The following is a 19,203-nucleotide window of genomic DNA, read 5'->3' as shown; positions in this document are numbered from 1 at the left end:
TGCAGCTTGCTCTCAGTGGGACTGGCTGGTGAGACCATGGGGCCCTGGGGGCCAAGGCGTCACAAAGGCCCCCACAGCACAGCACAGCACAGCACATCACTGGACTGTTTCACAGCTGACATGCTTGAGAAGCCTTATCGAGCACAGACAGACCACATAGTCGGCTCTGATCCACTGACAGCTCCAAAACACTGTTCTGAAAGAAAGAGAGAGACAGAGAGAGAGAGAGAGAGAGAAGAGAGAGAGAGGGGGGGGGGGGGGGGAGTGCAAAGAGAGAGAGGATAGGGGAAAGAATGGAAGTGGACACTGAAGCTTGTGTTATACTCTGTCATAAGGTATAAATTCAGCATGAGGGAGGGATTGAGGGAGACGAGAGAGAAGAATGGAGGGAGGGAGACGTGACAGCTAGGAGAAAGTGAAAAGGAATAAGAGCTAGAGGCTCTATGATGACAGCTATAGGAGGAATGAGGTGGGCCTATACTGGCTTCACCAAGGCAAAGCAAGTTTATTAACACATTTCAACAAGGCAATTCAAAGTGCTTACAAAAAATAAAAACAACAAATTAGGAAAGTATATTTTAATCCAATTATGAATAGGTATTAAGGGGAGATTTAGCTTATGGACTATAAGAATAAGTGAAAAGTAAAACAGTAAAACATTAGAGAACTTTGATGTAAAGGAACTGAGAGTTAGCAGACCTACACACACACACACACACACACACACACACACACACACACACACACACACACACACACACACACACACACACACACACACACACACACACACACACACACACACACACACACACACACACACACACACACACACACACACACACACACACACACACACAATGGCAATGGCAGTGTAAGTGGCATATTCAGTGTGTGATTTATGAAGGGAAAGACCTAATCCAAACTATAACATTAGAAAAGCGTTTTAGATTGAGCACAGCAGTGGTGCTTCATACAGGGATTTTTTTTTTTCCAATTTGTTTTGAATGAGTTTCATTTCGGTAAATATTCGTAGGTATTCTGCTACTTGAGTCTGTGTTGTGTGAAATTTGTAGACATCTGTGGATGGTCTACTGTGGGCTCAGCCCAGGATTCAAGCCAAGCATATGCATGAGACATATATTTTTTGTATCCACTGGAAATTAGCACATTTATTAGATTGTATATAGATTTATCTCTATGAAATGGATTATTTATTATAATTTATTAAAGGAGTTCACCTTGGTGAGAGCCATTGGACAAGATTCCCTAAAGGCTGTAATACCCTCTCAATGAATGTCTTTATGACATCCAAGCTGTGAGTAATGGGACAATGATGTCTAATGACAGACACAATAATAATTCCTCACCTCTCCCTGAGAAAGCACAGTGGTTATTCCATTCCCACAAGCATTAATTTCCTTTATTTAGACAATTGGAAACCTGGGAGAGAAACCGTGTAGGAGAGACAGACAGTAGGAACACTGAGAGGGAGACAGTGTGGGAGAGACAGACAGTAGGAGCACTGACCTCATAGGTTCATAGTTATTTTCCAGTGTTATTTCACTGGCCTGGGGGGCAGTCCGAAGAAAGAGGGAAGAAAGAGAAAACTCAGTCACACTGTCAGTCAGTGACAACAGGAGGGAGTAAACACAAAATAATTAAGTGAACCTAGGAGTCCCCTACAGTGAAAAGGTGGGTCTATAAGCATGTTTTTTGACCTGACAGGGGATGAGCCTGATGTTGGGTTGCAGGTTGAGGTGGACAACGTGATTTACGATTCCAAGCAACTAGAACGCAGCTGAGTGGACAGAAGCGGACATCGCACCGCTAGGCATAGGCACTCGCTTGGCTAGTGCCACGCTAGCCTCGGGCATTCCTCATGGGGCTCAAGTTTGCCTCTGATTCCTTGCCTGCCTTGTTCTTATATTTTAACCGGCGCATCAACCTATTACAAGTTGGGACTGAGAACGCATGTCCACATTTCATTGTCAATCACGTGATGCAGGTCTACAAGGAACATTAAAAAATGGCGTGACAGGGGAGCCTGTCATGTCAAACTTTTGCTGACGCGTTGTGAGCTTGTAGATCATTGTAAGCTTGTAGATCATTGTAAGCTTGTAGATCATTGTAAGCTTGTAGATCATTGCAAGCTTGTAGATCTGAAGGCGTTGTGTTTAGGGAGGCAGACAAGTGGCATGGTTGATGCCAAGGGGGATGGGGGGGGGGGGTAAGGCGTTGTTGCTGTGCCAATAAGCAAGAGAGATCACATGAAGCCCTCTTCCCCAGTGTCTCTGTCCAGAAGCCTGCAGGGAATAGACTGCTGTCTGAAAGGCTACTGAAGAACCAGACACACTCACCACATCTCAGAGAGAGAGAGAGAGAGAGAGAGAGAGAGAGAGAGTGGGTGGGTGAGGGATACAGATTGAACAGGAAAGGGACTCAGACAGATTGGGGACACGCTTGCGTGTGTGTGTGTGTGTGTGTGCGCGCTACGTGTGCCTTTGTACTTTACTATAAATTATGTTCTTAACTTTTTTTGCACGAAAAGGTTTTTACAGATGTATAATTTGGAATGTAATAAAAGCATAAGCACTTTGAAATTGAAAGGACGGTGGATAACTAACTCCCGGGAGAGGAGAGGAGAGGAGAGGAGAGGAGAGGAGGAGAAAGCAGCATGCTGGTTTGTTTGCCAAAATCAGAGTTGCCTCTGTGTGTTGTCATTAAGTGGCCTCACTGGTCCCTGTGGGTCTGTAGCAAGTTGTCAGTCAAACACGCACGCACACACACGCGCACGCACACACACACACACACACACACACACACACACACACACACACACACACACACACACACACACACACACACACACACACACACACACACATTCTATCTCTCAGGATATGTCTGTCTTCATGTCTCTCGAACACCCACACGCACACCCACTCTCACGCACACACAAGCACACACACAACCTGGTCTCGTCATAATTCACAAGATTGTATTGAAACAGGAAGGGCAGGTTCTATCATTAGGAGGTGTGCTTATTTCCTGAATCCTGATTTATTCCCCATCGTACACCAAAAATAGCCAAGTTGTACATGGGTTATGTGAGGTGCCCAACATATTGCAGGGCGGAGTATAAATCAGGCTTGACTGATCACTAATTCAGACACGTTTTGCCTTATCTCTTAAATTGTTTTGTTGTTTATCTCTGCTATTGTCTTGATGTTTATCTCAGCTGTATTGTTGGTTTGTTTTGGTCAAACGTGACAAAAAGAGATTTGTACAATCTTCAACTTCTACACTGTTCATCCTCTCTTCTGTCTCCTGGCTAAAGGCAATCCTCCTAGTCTTCTTTCAAAGCATTGTTACTTTTAGTAAGTAAGAAAGCAACCTCAAGCAACCCATGATGTTGAATGCCAAGCAGGAAGGCACTGGGTACCAATTTATAGTCTTATTCAGTACGACTGAATTGAACAGGCTGTGAAACCGAATATCCCTCTAACCTAACCTAATCTAATCTGCATAAAAATGAAAAAACATATGAAAGGAAATGCCATGTTAAAAAATTAAATTAAATAAAGATTCCAGGGGGAGAAGATACAGTGAAAAGAATTAAGGATGGGCCTGAGAACTGAACCCTGCATAGTCACCAAGGCTTACTGAGAAAGATATTTCAGTTAAACAGGATCGATTCCGGACCACCTTAATACCCAAACAGCATTCTAGGTGTGAAATAAGAACATTCTTAGAAATAGAAAGTGTCCAGATTAGGTTTTTTAATCAATGGTTCCACCACGCATGTTTAAAATAGGCTGGAACAACGCCTGAAGCAAGGCTGTAATTTACAATTACTTGTAACGTTTGGTGCAGTTACAGTCAACCATACATCTTTGAAGAGGCGAGGTGGGACGCTATCAGTGGAACAGGATGTAAGTTTTAGTTGAGAGACAAATATTGTTAAGAATCGGAAGGTCAAACTGATTAAAGACAGCAGAGCAAGTGACAGGCATGGAGGGGGAGGAGTGAAATGTGAGCTCTAATAAAGGCGATCTTGTCAAAGAAGAAGCGGAGACATTTTTCACAGACTTCTGATGAAGCTTCCAGACAAGTGGATTGATAAGAATGTTTTTAATAGCTTATTTTTCTTTTAAAAGAACACAAGGTTGGTTTGTGGCAGTTGTTTGAGATCATATCGGAAAATGTTTTAGTTTTTCAGCGTTGGCGATTTTCTGGTATAATTATCCAATTATCCAGGATGTCATAGGACACATGTAGCTTATCTTTACTTTGTATGGCTTGCTACAATTTATTCTCTCTCTCTCTCTCTCTCTCTCTCTCTCTCTCTCTCTCTCTCTCTCTCTCTCTCTCTCTCTCTCTGCTACAGGAGTGATGTGGGTTGCAGAGTGATTTTACCTAAATTGCGTAGTGTAGTGACTCTGCCCTTCACTGATTATCACAAAAAACATTGGTCAAATGTACTCACAACTGTGCATATAGAAATAGATGTGTCTAGAAATAGATATGCACACACACACACACACACGCACACACGCACACACACACACACACACACACACACACACACACACACACACACACACACACACACACACACACACACACACACACACACACACACACACACAAACATGCACGTGCACACACACACGCACGCACGCACGCACGCACGCACGCACGCACGCGCGTACGTGCGTGCGTACGTGTTGGCTGTTGTTTGCTTTATAGATCTCTACTTTTAGAAACACACTTCACTCTTTGTAAGGAACCTCCTCTTACCTGGCTGTTGCTATAGAAACCCACGAGTGCTGTTAGCCCAGCCAGGCAGGGTGTAAAAGTAGTCTGATTGGCCCATAAAAAACGGGAACGGGAACAAACGGGAACTTGGACATGTCATACATACGCGCGCACACACACACACACACACACACACACACACACACACACACACACACACACACACACACACACACACACACACACACACACACACACACACACACACACACACATGACAATTAAATCAATTAATCAATCAATCAATTGATCAATCAATCAATCAATCAATCAATCAGTAAGATACATACATACATACATACATACATACATATAGTCAGGGGATATTAAAACAATCGGACAATAAATTCCTTCATCAGCTCTCAGCACTCAACATAGGACTCAAGGCATGCTACTCATACGCTGAACTGACAGTGCCTGGGATCAAACTTATGACCTTATGGTCTAATGGCGAGAACTCTACCAACTGAGCTACTCGGACACATATGCTCATTGCTCAAGCTCATCAGTCTCTCAGCTTCTTTTCAACTCAACCTGTTGATATACTCTCCTCTCGTCCACCCCATGGTTAAACCCCCTCCAAAACTCATGGCCTTGCCCATTGAGATTAATAATATCTTTTAGAAGGGAGACGTGAGCTACAACAATAGCTACAGTATAATGGTGAAGGGTACCCCAACTTTCAGCAGCTGTCACAGATTCCCCTAGATAATATTCTGATAATATTCCCTGACACATACATACATACATACATACATACATACATACATACATACATACATACATACTGTTCATACTGTTCATACATACTGTTCATACGTACATGCTGTACATTTTGTATGTATGGTTAGAAGAATCGGCACACACACACACAAGCACTGCAACAACAACTATTTCAATTTGCAGTCATTGGTAATAATAATAATAGTGTGTATGCACATGTACATTTTCCTCATGAACATACATCAAACACGCAGCCACTGCTGCCTTTCAGAAGAATCCACGTTTACAAACCAGGTCCGTACGTCCATAAATCCCACACAGGAATTAATCAGAAGCACGTTAATCCGATCATTAATCAGAACAGCCTCTTAATTAACATAGATTAACACACATTAACATAGCAGCATGAATATCACAAGCACGGGTCTTCAACAGGGGTTCTGGGACCCCTAAGGGGTCCTCAGAGTTACTACAGGGGGCTGCCAGTCTTTTGTATATGACAGAAATGGGGACAGACAGAAGGACATACAGTAGAGACAGTGAGACAGGCAGACAAAGAGACAAATAAACAGACAGGCACGGCACGTGAGTAATGCACGTTCTGTTCTGACGAGTTAGACAAACTTTTGTCCACAACTCCATCATGGCTGCTCACAGTTGAAATACGAAAGGCAGACAAATCTCAGGTCAATGTCGGGTATAAACCTTGCATGTCTTTCAAGTTTTCAAAATGTATAAAAGTCTTTTGAAAATAGCAGATCTACAAGCTCACTGTGAGCTTGTAGATCGGCTATTTTCAAATAGCCTAAGTATAGTATAGGGCTGAAGTTAATGTATATTTTGTAATACTAATCTAAATCTACAAACTAACTAGTGACTAATAATTGTAGTGGCGTAAAAAGTACAATATTCGTCTCTGAGATGTAGTGGAGTAGAAGTAAAAGTATTGAAAATCGGAAATACTCCACTAAAGTAAAAAATACCTCAAAATTGTACAGTACTTGAGTACATGTACTTAGTTACTTTACACCACTGGTTACTGTTACTTGTATTCCAATGGATCCAATGTACTGTAGCTTTAATCACAAGCTCTTGTTAATAGTTTTCATTGGATAAATATGTATAAAACCCCACAGACAGACATAATCACTTTTAACCTGGCGTCTCTATCTTGTCTTTACAGGCATTACATGTTCCTTTTCCCCTATTGCTTCTTTCTCTATATCGTGACGCATTGTGAACTTGTAGATCAGCTATTTTGCTACTTTTGTGCAACACTGTCAATACGCCTAAGGATAAAATAGGGTATTAATTCATGGGAAAAAAACAACAACATAAAAGCAAGAAATATAGAAATACAAGGTTTCTGCCCCGACAGCGACAATTTGTAAATGGAATAAATGTGTGGATTCCATTAGGGTTCCCAGACGCCTCTGGCAGTCAGACAGATGGAGATTGATGAGGTGGGACAGCACCTAAATAAGCTGTCAACAAGGGTGGTTACGTTTGTCGTTGTCATAAATCCACAACGCCATGTGCTGTGGGATGACGTGTCCGTGAGGCGTGTTGACAGCCGTCTGTTAGGCTGTGCGGCGTGTTAGCAGGTAAAGGAGGTGATTTGTGACGGCTGAATGAACACGTTGGTTGGGATTGTCCACTATTCTCTCACCCTGAATGGCTAAGATTGACATCTAAAGTTGCCTGAATTTTTCTCAGCATAAACATCAAAAAACGATTAAGCTGAATCGTTCTTGGTGTACTGTATTTTATTTTGCCACTCTGTAACCATGTTTCGAAAAGGGCTTTAAAAATAACGTTTATTATTATTATTATGTACCAACGCACGCACGCATAAACACAACTGTCATGAGCGCAAACGCGCACACCACAGGAAACACAAAAAATATGTTGGCAGCTCTCAAACTTTAAATCAAAGAGGACAAAATACTAACATTTTCAACATGTATTTGCCATATTTCGGCAAAAGAGCATATGTTGGACAAACCAAACAACCCCACAACAAATACCAGAGCACACTGCAATCCGTACAGGTAATATGCTGCAATTGCAAAACATGCTGAAATAAATAACCCCCTTCACAAACATTCTGTGGGATGAGAAAGTCATGATGCCTACTAGGTGATGATTTTAAGAAACTGTTCCAGAGAGAGAAAAATATATTGGATTTACACAGTCAATATTATGACTAATGAGTTGAATCTGTGTAAACGCTCTGATGAAGGCCCTTTTCCTTATTTATTTGTGAACCAAATAAATAAGTGGAAATGTTAGTATTCTGTGCTCTTTGATAATACGTTTGAGATGTGCTTCCTTTTTCAATATTTTGGAATATGTTTACTGGAGTTTGGGTTTAGCACTCCACTGAGAATCCGTTGAGACGCTTTTTTTTTTTACTCAGCGCACACAACAGCCAAAACCAAACTAGAGAGCATGGAGCCAGTGGCACATCAATAGTGAAAACATGCACGCACGCACTCACGCACGCACGCGCACGCACACAGTTACTGTAGATAGATACAGTTCTCTCTCTTTCTCCTCTTCCTCTCTTTACACACACACACACACACACACACACACACACCAGTGTCACCATCCCGTCGGTTGTCCCCCGCGGGCGGTGTCCTCGGCAGCACTCACCTGCCATCTGGCATGGTGGCTCAGGTCTCGTCTGCTGCGCCCCGCGCTGACAGCTCTCAGACAGACCACCGCCGCCGCTGCTTCTGCAGGGAACATTTAACCCAGTAAGACCGGGAACGCATAGTCTGTGTCATTTTCAGATATCTTTGGCTATTCAAAAAATCACACCCTGTGTGAAGGAAGCGGTGCCTTTGGGGCGGGGCTTAACTCATTTCAGTTCGTCCCTATTGGTGGTCTGAGTCCACGTACCAAATTGTTACTTGGTAGCATGCTGCAAACTGGAATGATGGCTGTTTACAGCCCAGCCAATGGGCAGACAGAGGGGGCGGGGCTTAAGTAATTACAGTTCGTCCCTATTGGTGGTTTGAGTCCATGTACAAAATTTGTACTCCGTAGCATGCTGCGAACTTGAGTTATGGCTGTTTGAAGGCCAGCCAATGGGAAGACAGAGGGGGCGGGGCTTCAGCAATTCATGCTGGTCCCTATTGGTGGTCTAAGTCCACATACCAAATGTGGACTTGGTGGCATGCTGCAAACTGGAGTTATAGCTGTTTAAAATCCCGTGCTCATACGGGCGCTGGGGGTCCCTGGACCCCTCTTTGATAACTTCAGCAATGCATGCTCGTCCCTATTGGTGGTCTAAGTCCACATACCAAATTTGGCCTTGGTGGCATGATGCAAACTGGAGTTATAGTTGTTTAAAATCCCGTGCTCATCCGGACACACGGACGGACGGACGGACGGACGGACGGACATACGGACAAAGTCAAGCTTAGAGCGGTTGGCACCGCTAATAATAGCAGATGTTCAAGCTCATAGCGCGGCACTCGGTGTAGATCTGCTTTTTATTTTTTTAATCGGGAAAATTTCTGCTTCTGGGGATTCTACAAATGTCCTCTAAAACAGTTTTTTTTTTTTAAACTTATGTTGCTATAAAATCTGTGGTTCTCAAACTTTTTTCATGTCAAGGACCACCCAAAATGATATGTATTTGTCCGCGAACCCCCTCCATCCCAAAATATTTTGTTTCAGGGACCCCCAGAAGCAAAGATTTGAGTAAAAAAGTATATATATATATATTCAAAGATTTGCACACATTTTCACGAATAGCAGATCGAGTGCCGCGCTATGAGCTTGTATATGTGCTATTTTGAATAGCCAAAGAAATCTAAAGTTGTCACTAAAGTTGTTCCCGGATTGAATGACTTAACTCGGTCGGCTCCAGGAGCCAATTTTAGGAATTCAGTTCGGCCCCCGTAGCCGAGTCTCGTTAAGAAACTAGGCTAATTTCTGTTTGCTGGCAGGGCCCCCAGATTTATATCTGAAGCCCGTTCTGGCTTCTGTGCTTGCAGTTCAGTCAAAAGGCTTCAAAGGATTTAGGACCATTTATACCATATTGCACCAGATGGTCCTACCAGTTGTGTTTGGTGGGAAAAGGCTCAGCTCTGAGGATACTCCCTAATGGTGTCAGAGATTGTATGAGGAGCACAGTAAAACCCACGAAAATGTCATTCTGTGAATATGAAACTGTAGCACAAACCTGACACAATTCAGAGATTCAAGGAATTTCTGTGTGCGTGCGTGTGTGTGTGTGTGTGTGTGTGTGTGTGTGTGTGTGTGTGTGTGTGTGTGTGTGTGTGTGTGTGTGTGTGTGTGTGTGTGTGTGTGTGTGTGTGTGTGTGTGTGTGTGTGTGTGTGCGTGCGTGCGTGCGTGCGTGCGTGCGTGCGTGTGTGTCTGCCTGCCTGCGTGCCTGCCTGCACATCTGTCTGTCTGTCTGTCTGTCTGTCTGTCTGTCTGTCTGTCTGTCTGTCTGTCTGTCTGTCTGTCTGTCTGTCTGTCTGTCTGTCTGTCTGCCTGCCTGCCTGTCCTTTGCATGATCAAGGACTGTTCATCTGATCAACTTCACACTTGGCGGGTGCAACATATGTCATACTATATACAGGTAGTGACGAGTTGTAGCTGCTACACACGTATGATCATATGCGTCACCCGTTTTTACGCAGTGGGATCCCCTGCCGTGTCATTTTCCTCTGAATGTGTTTATTCTGAACTGGCACGCATGCCAAAAGGACACATGTTCCAGGTGGGCAAGCAATCCGAACAGCCACTCCCCAAATGAACACTACTGCACTACTCCACGTACAAATAATAACAGGAGGAGTTTGAGGCATTGGAGGGAATTAGCAGCATTTTATTTAACATAGCAGTGGCTTAAATGATTAGCAGAGAGAGAGTGTTAGCTGTCAGCTTGACCCTGTTTGAAGCATAGGGGAGACAGACCCACCAAACTGCTTTCTGCCACACAGTAAAGTCCTCAGTGTTCATTTAACTGGGTCCATTTAGTTCCATTTGTACACTCTCAGAGTAAGACTAACACTCTGGATTTTACCGTGCAGGGCTTCCAGCCATACACAAGAATCTGTGACTGCAGTTACCAAATGGGGACAAAGATATGGTAATTAGCTTCAGGAGATTAACTGACAGGCGCCTTTTCCGCCAGCAATTATAGTGAACAGCCACCCAGTGGAAAGTGTGCAGTCTTGCGAACTACTGACAGTATATCCTATCCACCTCCTATATCCTGACCCCAATATATCAAACAAAGAGTTCATGCCATGTAGCTAAATGAGCTGGACTCCCTGGTGATATTTTATAGCAGGCCTGCCTGTCTCTCCTTTTATCAGAGCAGTCTGATCTGTCCAGCTTATACATGTACAACCATTCTGAAATAACAACCCTGAGACAGACCATAGGAAAGCTGAGTGGGAGGCGGTGTCTCTCTCATCCACACATGAGTGAACTCATGTGTGGATTGCTTAACGAAAATGTCCATGAAACCAAAACAAGGGCAGTTATTGTAGAAGGTGAATACTGTTGTGTGTTTTGTTCATTGTTGATGGTGGGTTTTTTGTTTGTTTGTTTTTTTGTGACGTTTTACCCTGGTGTATTATATAGTAGGCTACTTCTTGTATCTGTATCTTAACGGCCCTATCTATCTATCTATCTAACATAAGGTCCTTAAACACTAATATTGTGTTCTCTCAGATGTTTCTGGAAACAGACAGAAAGGGATTGTCTTTGTCAGTCACTTTTAAAAAATGATGTGCAACTAGTAAATCAAGAAGAGCTCGCAACTCACAAAATGTTTTTTTTTGTTTTTGTTGGGAACATTTTCAACTACAGTATAATGACACGCCCAAAATAGGGACGTCAGGTTTAAAGTGGTTTTGAAGCCTTTGTGTGTAGGACATATTATTTTCAGCCCTTGTGATAATCAAAACATAACACTAAGCCGCTTTTGAAATGTGTCTGCTTTTCACTGTCACTGCTGTTATTGTGTGTAATCCATATCACAGGAGGCTCGTAGAGTGAAGTGAATTCATAGTTCTGGTGGTCATTTTGGGCTCTCGTGGGGTGGTCAAATCATTTCCGGAAACATCATGGTGATTCTCTGATGGACAGACCTTCTTAACTCTGTCCAGCAGTTCTGGTATCCGGCAAGCAAGCTGGCGGCTGTGGATTTTGAGTGGATGAACTCATAAATAATTCCCACCTTGTTGCCTGGCTGGCAGGCAGTTGGAAGCCCGAGTCCCCACATCACACAGAGCTGTGTGCTTGTGAGAAGATGGCTCGCGTGGCTCGCATTCTTTCTGTTCTGGTCTCCCTCTTGTTATGCCTCCGCCAGCGACAGCCGTGGCTGTCCGCATTGTGCTATCGGGTTGGCCATCCATCTGTCCCTCCATCTGCACATACGCACGTACGCCGCCCAACTTTGTGAATACGATATCTCAGCCTTGAGGGAATTTCTTGAAATTTAATGCAAACGTCCACTTGGACTCAAGGATGAGCTGGTTCGAAGTAAGTGGTCAAAGGTCAAACTTTAACGCCACAGTGTCCTCCCAAATCACGTTAATCAAATTCCTTCCATGTCTTCATTCACTACACATACTACAGTATATTAGTCTGGACAGACACGGATGTAAAGGCCTTCAACCACGATGTGGTGTTTCTTTATGTTCTTTATCTGTCTCTCTCACATGTCCTGACTTTCTCACCACCCCATAGCTCTCCTTTCTTTTTCTCCCCTCAGTCTCACTCTCTGTACAGTATTTCTCGTACCTTCCGCTTTGGTTACTTTTTTGGTTATTTTGTACACTCATAAATGGATACATGAAAACTAAGGATTTTGCTGTGTGTGATCATGTCATTGATTAAAACAAACTAAGCAAACTAAAATATATACATATTTTCTTTACAATAGACCTTTTTTACGTAAAACGTGTTTCGAGATTAAAGATATTCTACATAAAAAAGAAACATTGATCATACTCATAGAACGTTAGCGAGATCTGACGTACCATCTAATGTGTACCATTTCGTACTAGTGGCGAGGCATGGGATTGGACATCTTGTTAATATGTTAATTTGTTACATAACTGATGAATATGGCTGCTTGAAAAAGGTCTTTTGCAGCACTGCTTCTAACTGCATCTTGAATTTTAACCAGTTTTTTCACTGTGATGTGGGTTTCTTGTGGAGGTAATGACAACCGATTTAATCATTGTGCTATTTTCATTCTCTGTCTGCATAACAAATACAGTAAAATGGATTACCAGTGGTTTCATTATAATTCAACATGGCTTAGAATGAAAGATGAGATTGACAAAACTCCACAAGACAGAGTGAGGTTTTTCATCGACTAAATGTTTTGCTAAAATTGTGTGTATGTCCGTGTGCCTGTGCGCACACGTGTGCGTGCGTGTGCTTGCGTATGCATGTGTGGGTGGGTGTGAAGAGGGAATTGAAAAGAGAGCAGGTATATGAAGTCCCAAACGAAATAATTTGACTGAACTATCATCATGACAGCGGGAAAAACGCCTCTCTCCTTTCAGTGGCAGGATGTTTTATGTCATTTTCTATATATTTAAGAGTATGTGAAGGGCCGGGCAACAGATCATTTGAAATGCTATTCATATAATTTGGAAAAAAAATGTTATAATTTGGCATTCTTATAAATATATGTTTTATAAATGTATCCGCCTTCAATATGCAGTTGAGATGTTTGGTGATCGATGTCAGGAGTGGAAGAAGTCCAACCTGGTCAACTCACCTACACTCCATTTAAACAAATACATGGTTACTCATACAGTATCATCAATATACATTTAATTTAACCTTTCCACAGTAGACTAGAGAGGCTTCCAGATCATTGCAAATTTACAATTTAGGCATTTAGCAGAATGCTAGACATGCTAACATTGTAAACGCCACTCGTGATGCCATGTGCAGTTCCATTCTGCTACCAGTGGAGTCTCCTTTTGAAAAATGTTCTACATTAGTCAATTATTTGAAAAAAGATTGTGTTGACCTATGCAGGACAAAAAAATGTTGAACCTTATCTGTTTGCCCTACCTTCAGTACAATATAATGAACACCAGTGGTGGAAAAAGTACTCAAATTCGTTTCACTCATTTAATTTTTACCACTCCCAACTTGCCCTAACCGCACGCGCAAGCCACTAGTCGGAGTGGCGAGATGTCGGCGTGGAAGACGGTTACCACTTGTAAGCTAGATTGGTGAAGCAATAGGAAGCGCCGCACGAATCCGGGCGGCTGGGTTTGGATCCGCCCTTCAAGACCATCAATTGGGCTCGTTCTTTCAGTCTACTGCAACACTAACTGAAACCAAATAACTAAAGCCCAATCCAACACATGCAGGACACACAACACATTCCAATCGAAACCTTTTTCTATGGTTTCTGTGACAACCACACATTATTATAGCAATAGTAAACAACCATTGGTTTGGTTGTGTACTATTGCTATAATAATGTGTGGTTGTCACAGAAAGGCACCTGGACTTGTCTCACGGCACACCATCGTCACCGGGCGGTGACAGCGCAGGGACCATACACATGGAGGGAATTGGCATGTCGACTAAATTGGGGAGAAAATGAAAAAAATAAAATAAAGAGATTAAAAGAATGAAAAGGGAGGGGGGGTGCTGAAACCAAAAAAACAACCTTGTTGAACGGCACCTGCGGACACGAGACAACATCTCGTACAGTATGTCTTATAATGAAACACTGTGACTTCACTGGAAGTGGCCCCTAGGGGCCCCTTTAGTCACCCCTATTTCTCTATCTCTCTCTGTCTCTCTCTCTCTCCTAATTGCTTTTTTATTTCCTCAAGTCTTTCCTTCCTGTCCTCAGTAGCTCAAAAGGTGAAGACCTTTCGGATACACGCCCCCCCCGCTGTCAGAAAGTTTCTTCGACATTTCTCTTTTCTGTCTCCCAACCTATTCCAACTGTTATCCTCCTTTGTTGTTTTGTTTGCCCTCTGCTCTCACTCTGTCCCTTCCCAGGTTGATCTTTTTAACATCAGCTCTAGTTTTTCATCGACCTGCTCGGCCCTCACGACTGGCCATTTAATGATCCTGTGAGAAACTCAACTGGACAGGAAGCAAAACAAAAGGAATGTGAAGAGTTTCAGTCCAGTGGCTTGTCACATCCTCAAGTTTATTAGTAACACGCTACGTCCTAAAACTGGGAGTTACAAATATAGAAATTAACACAAAAAAACAGGATTTTACTAATTGGCGTGTCCAGACATTTTCAACCGTTATGTACTGTACCACAGTTGTCTGCAAATTAATGAGCTTTAAAAAGCAAAAAAGCTCCACTCACAGACAACACGGCTGGCTGAAAGGCTAGTAGAATATCTTTCTATTTCAACAATGTAGTCTATGTCTGAATGTATCCTTGTCATCATTACACTTACACAGACATATAGCACATATAGTCACATAAGACCCAACAAGTTCGGAGCTAATCATACCAGTACTAATAACAGATGCTCCCTCTTTTGCAGATCTTTGGTTTCAACAGCAATGACAGATAATTCACTTCCTTCACAATGGGAGCACACACTATAGCCTACATGCTAAGCACTGCTTTTTTTTTTTTGATTTGATAAACTTTATTTTGAACTTTCAGGTCAAATAAAGCAAGAACCAAAACAATGAAAGCCACAATATAAAAATAAAAGTAAACATAAAAATTTAAAATGCGATCATTGATCATCCCATCCATCCATGTTCAAAAAGGAGTAGGAAGAAGCAAAACTTATTTACTCCTACAGCTGTCTTATCTAACATTCATAATCTATAGAAACAATTACAAATGCAACTTTATATTATATAAATCCTATGATATCTGTATACCTATACTCCCATACTCTAGCTATATACATCTTATCTCTATATAATATATACATCTAATACACATAGCTCTATACATAACCCATATATACCCATACCCACTTGCTGTGAATTAATTTGGCGTCACATAGACAGTAAACTCCTATTCTGATCACTACATTTCTAAAACAAAAAATAAGTTAATTAATTAATACAATCAACCCACCCCTTCCTCCACTCTACTGTATAACAGGTAATGATGTCCTTTTTATACATCCTCTTAAATTGTGCAATATTAGTGCTTTGTTTGAGTTCCAAATCCAGACCATTCCATAAATTGACCCCACAGATTGCAGAATGTAATTCTGTATGGCATCGCTTGTGTATTTTACATCGCCTTTTGCCGTCATTGTTTGGGCCACAGGATTGTGTTTAGCGATAATTTCTAGCATTTCTAAGAAATCCTCTTGTCAGTTTCTTCAGATTCACTATGACCTCTTTGTGCTGCGTACTCTGTTGCTGTCAAAAGCAGTTCATCTGCAACTGTTTTGATGCAACTGTGATTCTCTTCAACTTTCTTTCTGTACTTTTTGTTAATCATGTCTAATGGTGTGGAATTCAACATTCTCATGCAACATAAATCCACTTGTAGCAATTACGTCTTTGCTACCAGCCACCCCTGTGTGGATTGGGTTCCTCTGACACTCAAGGAGACAAGGACACAGGTAGATGGTTCAAACACATTTATTGAAGAGAGTGGCAAGATGTTACAAGCCAGAACAGATGGACATGCTGTCATGACAGAGGCTCTGGGGTGAGTGTGGGGTTGACTGATTTTAGATGCACAACAGGTGTGCAGTCACACCAAGCCCAGATTCCAATTAGTTTGGACTCAGGCCAGATGTACTGCTTAAATCAGCCATTTTCAGACTTTTGGGATGTCCAGATAATGGGCCGTCTGAGCAAAGGGCTCACACACACCCCCTCCCACTCTACCATCTTTGAACATTGCTTTTTTTCAGTGTGAAAATCCTGAGTCTGTGGTATAAACTGATTACGATGCATTAGGCAGGGAGAAGTGTCTGCATGCATAACAGCAAGGCTGAATCATTCCTTTGAGAGTATTCAAGCCATGAATACAGGTTATACCACAATGGATTGAACTACTGAAGATTGGACTTTTAGGGACAAAAATTGATTTAGCATTTTATTATTTTAAATATGTTCTAGAAGTGTGAAAAACATTTTTTTCAATTTTGGCTTGTCGATTAGCTCCATTGTCAAATTAAAGTTGTACATAAAGAGCTTGCTGAGTAGCAGCTGGACCTAATTATAGCGGTCAATGAGTTGAGTTGTACAGTAGCAGGTTCCATGCTAATTGACTGTAATGTAATGTTCCATTTAATGAAATACCATTTTAAATGGAACCATTGTAAATGGCAATCACGTGCCATAGGACGACAGGGAACATTGAAAAAGTACCTGACAGGGGAGCCTGTCACGTCAAACGACTGGCGAAACAGTATACTTTTACCCAACTCGTCACCATAATACAACCTGGGAGTGACTGTGTGTGTGTGTGTGTGTGTGTGTGTGTGTGTGTGTGTGTGTGTGTGTGTGTGTGTGTGTGTGTGTGTGTGTGTGTGTGTGTGTGTGTGTGTGTGTGTGTGTGTGTGTGTGTGTGTGTGTGTGTGTGTGTGCGTGCGTGCGTGCGTGCGTGCGTGCGTGCGTGCGTGCGTGTGTTTTTGTCTAGCTGGAGTTTATGTGTTTGTGTGCAGATTCATTGTATTTCCATGGGCATAAACAGGTTATTTAAACGCATGTGAAAGTGAGCAACTGTTTGTGTGTGTATCTGTGCATGACTACATGTACTGTACATTATTCATCAATTTCACAGTCTGCTTATTCAACCCCTCTCTCTCTCTCTCTCTCTCTCTCTCTCTCTCTCTCTCTCTCTCTCTCTCTCTCTCTCTCTCTCTCTCTCTCTCTCTCTCTCAGTGGGATACCGGGGAAGAAGTGTGGTATCATTATCTTCACTGCCGAGGAGCTCAGTAACTGCAGGGTCAGTTCCTCTCTCCCTGTCACGCACGCACGCACGCACGCACGCACGCACGCACACACGTGTCATGTCTGAACATCGACCCAGCTCACTGTGCACTGTGGATGTTGTTAGTGTACTGCTGTCACAGCCATGGTGACACACTTTCTCCCCTAGGTTTATTTTTATTGTAAGTGCCAACATGGCCTCGCCCCCCAGCATGGACACAATGGCTCCGGCTCATTTGCATGGAAAGCTTCTTAGCTAGGTGGAATTCTCAGGAAATATGGTTGCTTAAGACTGTATGATTACAGTAGGAAGCATTCAAGCATACATAAAATCCTATTTACCAGTGGGTTCCTTTAATTGTGGAAATGTTGAGGAAGCTTCAAGCAGTTTCATTTGTAAATTCAGCCACAGGGATTCTGATAAAATCACATGCAAAAATGCTTTGAATTTTACAAATGTCAAAACAGTTTGTGAATGCAGTTTCAACAGTGGTGTTTTAGAGGAAAATTGCAATACTTTTAACCACTTTGAACCTGACGTCCCTATTTTGGGAATGTCAGTGTAGGCAAAACATTTTTTTCAAAACATTATGAACATTGTACATGTACATTATGAACGTAACATTATGAGCTTGTGGAACGGCTAGTTTTTGCCACGAATTCCATCATACGAGAAAGTATAAAGTACTCAATGCCTTATAGCTTTTCTTGGCTCACTGCTTACCCAAATGATGTTAGCCTGCTATCTACTGTACCAGTTGTCTGCAAATGATTATTAATGAGCTTTAGAGCTTTATTTAGAGCTTTATTTGTGTGCTTTGAAATGTATCTTTCTGGAGAGAGTCATTTACATATTAATAGTGCAATACAGTGGTGAATCATGTGTGCATCAGGGCCGGACTTACCGTTGGGCTAGGGTGGGCATGCAATAGGATTAAATTGTATAGTAACCCTACCGAATTAACCAAATTAAAGTAACAAAAACACAAAATAAAAGGAAAAAAAACAAACGAAGAATTTTCGCGAGCAGCGTGTGCATGCGTGCCAGGGGGGCCTCAAAAATTACTCTAGCCCAGGTGCCTCAACTCCTATAAATCCGGCCCTGTGTGCATTCATTCATTTTGAGACTGACCTGCTTCCACGGATATCCCAGTCAGTCGATTGGTGCCAGTACAAATTATTAATCACACAAACTGCTGTCTCAATTCACATAACCCTTTGGGTGAAACAGGTACCTGAGTTCTGCAGCAAGATGACAGGCTGTATCCTTCCAAATGATTTGGAAAAAACAATGCGGGAAAATGTACGCTTCACGGGTGCGTTTCCGTTTTAGCGCTCCTTCAGCAGTCGTTGCTTCTAAATTTCGTCGCTCTTTGCCAACAGTTGAGTCTCCTTTCACTTTCTCACAGCCGTTTGGTGCCCCCCCCCACCCATGAGCTTGTAGACACTCGGTGTCGTGCTATGAGCTTGTATATCTGCTGTTTTTGAATAGCCAAAGTATGAAATAATGGTTAAAGTGGTTGCTTTCCCGGTCTTAATGGGTTAACCTATAATAATATATAACAGGCCAGTTCCGACCAAGCAATCTGATTGGTTGAAATAGGCTCTCTACCCGTGCTCAAACGAGCATGACAGCACAGCCGTTCTCAAATGAAACTAATCAAAATATGAAAATCAGCTGTGCTGATCAGACGGAGTCTCGGCAGAGCAGAGCCAGCTACGTGGCTATAGGCTGCAATTTGCATTAAAAAATGAAT

General features: G+C 42.3%; 1 protein-coding gene across 2 annotated transcripts in view; it reads left to right on the top strand.

Annotated features, from left to right (window-relative positions):
• Positions 1-19,203, top strand: part of LOC311052854 (copine-9-like) — a gene marked incomplete at both ends in the record, with an annotated part of 132,331 nt that overhangs the window by 46,915 nt on the left and 66,213 nt on the right. For both annotated transcript variants that reach the window (XM_084068085.1, XM_084068084.1), the window contains one exon: positions 17,399-17,462. In XM_084068085.1, coding sequence (XP_083924211.1) covers positions 17,399-17,462 — 64 coding nt within the window. The remainder of the gene's footprint in view (positions 1-17,398; positions 17,463-19,203) is intronic.

This window comes from Gymnoscopelus microlampas (assembly GCF_963454915.1).
Source record: "Gymnoscopelus microlampas genome assembly, chromosome: 10".
NCBI lineage: Eukaryota > Metazoa > Chordata > Actinopteri > Myctophiformes > Myctophidae > Gymnoscopelus > Gymnoscopelus microlampas.
Note: the sequence above shows the minus strand (reverse complement) of the source record. Positions and strands in the feature narration are given on the sequence as shown.